This window comes from Eimeria mitis, genomic scaffold, assembly GCF_000499745.2.
Source record: "Eimeria mitis Houghton genomic scaffold, Emh_scaff1081, whole genome shotgun sequence".
NCBI classification, from domain to species: domain Eukaryota; phylum Apicomplexa; class Conoidasida; order Eucoccidiorida; family Eimeriidae; genus Eimeria; species Eimeria mitis.
In genome coordinates, this window is record NW_013567483.1 from 6,971 (window position 1) to 9,000 (window position 2,030).

Genomic DNA, 2,030 nt, shown 5'->3' on the forward strand with positions numbered 1-2,030 from the left:
ACTGTCGAAACTTGCACGAAATCGGTTTGAATCTGCCGGTAACCCGATTGATCCTCATGAGCGTTTTCCTTCATTTCTTTCTTTTTTTACACCTCAATCAGAGGGTTTCAGCTGTCAATACACCGCAATTTCCCCTCAAATACCAAATATAACCAGTTTTTCTTGAACATCTTTCATACACAAATTTCTCTCTCAAGTCTTCTTCATCTGAAGCGCTTACCACGTACACAGCATCCGAAAGCTTTCCGCCGCAGCCGCAGCCAAATGCCGGCCGCGCAGCAGCAGGGGCCCCCAATGGCCTCTGTCTATGCAGGGGATCCCTCGTGGGGGCCCCCCCCCTCGTCGTCGGGGCCCCCGGTGCCTTTGGGGGCCCCTGAGGGTACTGCTGAGCCAGTAGTGGAGGTTGAGCAGGATCCTTTGCTGCATGCAGCTGTAGAAACATCTGCAGCAGCAGCAGATACAGATATTGTACGTGTAGCTGTCTGTACACTCAACCAGTGGGCCCTCGACTTCGACGGAAATTTCAAAAGAATTGCTGAAAGCATCGAAAGAGCCAAACGAGATGGAGCCAAGTTCCGGCTCGGTATATCTGCAGCAGCAGCAGCAGCAACACAGCAGCAGCAGCAGCAGCAGCAGCAGCACAGAAGCAGCAGCAGCAGCTACAGTAGCAACACATGTAATAAAAGACACAAAAGTGTAGTAGCAGCCACAGCAGAACAACAACCCAAACGATGAAAATTTTCCCCCTATTCCTCCATCTCCTACTCCTCCTGCTGCTGCTGCTGCTGCTGCTGCTGCTGCTGCTGCTGCTGCTGCTGCTGCTGCTGCTGCTGCTGCTGGTTGTGTTTGCTGCAGGGCCTGAGCTGGAGACGTGTGGGTACGGGTGTGAAGACCACTTCTTAGAGGGCGACACAGAGCTGCACTCGTGGCAGCTCATCGCCAAGCTGCTGGCGTCGGGGTTGACCGATGATATACTCGTGGAGACTGGCGCACCCGCTTACTTTCAAGGGGTAATGTTTGCTGCTGCTGCTGCTGCTGCTGCTGCTGCTGCTGCTGCTGCTGCTGCTGATGCTGCTGCTGATGCTGGTGCTGATGGTGTTGATGCGGCTGCTGCACGGTGCATACTCGTTTCTATTTGTGCGGGTACAGCAACAGATACTACTCCTGCTGCTGCTGCTGCTGCAGTTGCTGCTGCTTTTGCTTATATTCCTTTTATTGTTTTCTATTGCTGCTGCTGTTGCTGCTGCTGCTGCTGCTGCTGCTGCTGCAGAGCCAATACAACTGCCGCGTGCTGCTGCTGGACGGGCGTGTGTTGCTGGTACGGCCGAAGACTTGTATTGTTGACGAGGGGGGGTATAGAGAGAGCCGCTACTTTGCTGCTTGGCCTGCAGCAGCAGCAGCAGCAGCAGCAGCAGCAGGAGCAGCAGCAGCAGCAGCAGCACCAGGTGTACATACACCTGAAATACCGCAGGGGCTGCTCGAGTTTCCGCTGCCGCCGGCAGTTGTTGCGGTCAACGGCCAGAAGACTGCGCCCTTTGGTGAGATAAAAAAAAAAGAAAAAAAGAAAAAATAAATACAAATATTTATTTATTTACTTTTATTTATTTTTTCTTTGTCTTTGTCTTTGTTTTTTATTTTATTTGCATGCAGATCAGATGACGTAGTTGCGTCTGTCTCTGTCTGTGGCTGTTTATCTTTGTCTCTCTTTCTCTTTTTCTTTTTTTTCTCTCTCTGTCTCTCCCTCTGTTTCTCTCTCTGTCTCTCTCTGTTTCTGTTCTCTGTCTGTTCTCTGTGTGTGTGTGTTTCTTTCTCTGTTTTGTGTGTATTTCTGTCTCTATTTGTTTTATTTATATTTTTCTTTTTCTCTTTTTTTCTCTCTCTACCTACCGCCCTAGTGCTGATAGCGAGGCCACATAAGACAAATTAAAACAAAAAAAGAAACACACAACAAACAACAACCGTCTCTCTCTCTCTCTCTCTCTCTCTATATATATATATATATATATATATATATATATATATATATATAT

General features: G+C 48.8%; 1 protein-coding gene across 1 annotated transcript in view; it reads left to right on the forward strand.

The window, feature by feature from the left end:
• Nucleotides 1-264: 264 nt before the first annotated feature.
• Nucleotides 265-2,030, forward strand: part of EMH_0028990 (glutamine-dependent NAD(+) synthetase protein, putative) — a gene marked incomplete at both ends in the record, with an annotated part of 5,004 nt that continues 3,238 nt past the window's right edge. Inside the window, 3 exons of the mRNA XM_013494233.1 lie at nt 265-676; nt 856-1,010; nt 1,271-1,538. Of these exons, the coding sequence (XP_013349687.1) occupies nt 265-676; nt 856-1,010; nt 1,271-1,538 (835 nt within the window). The remainder of the gene's footprint in view (nt 677-855; nt 1,011-1,270; nt 1,539-2,030) is intronic.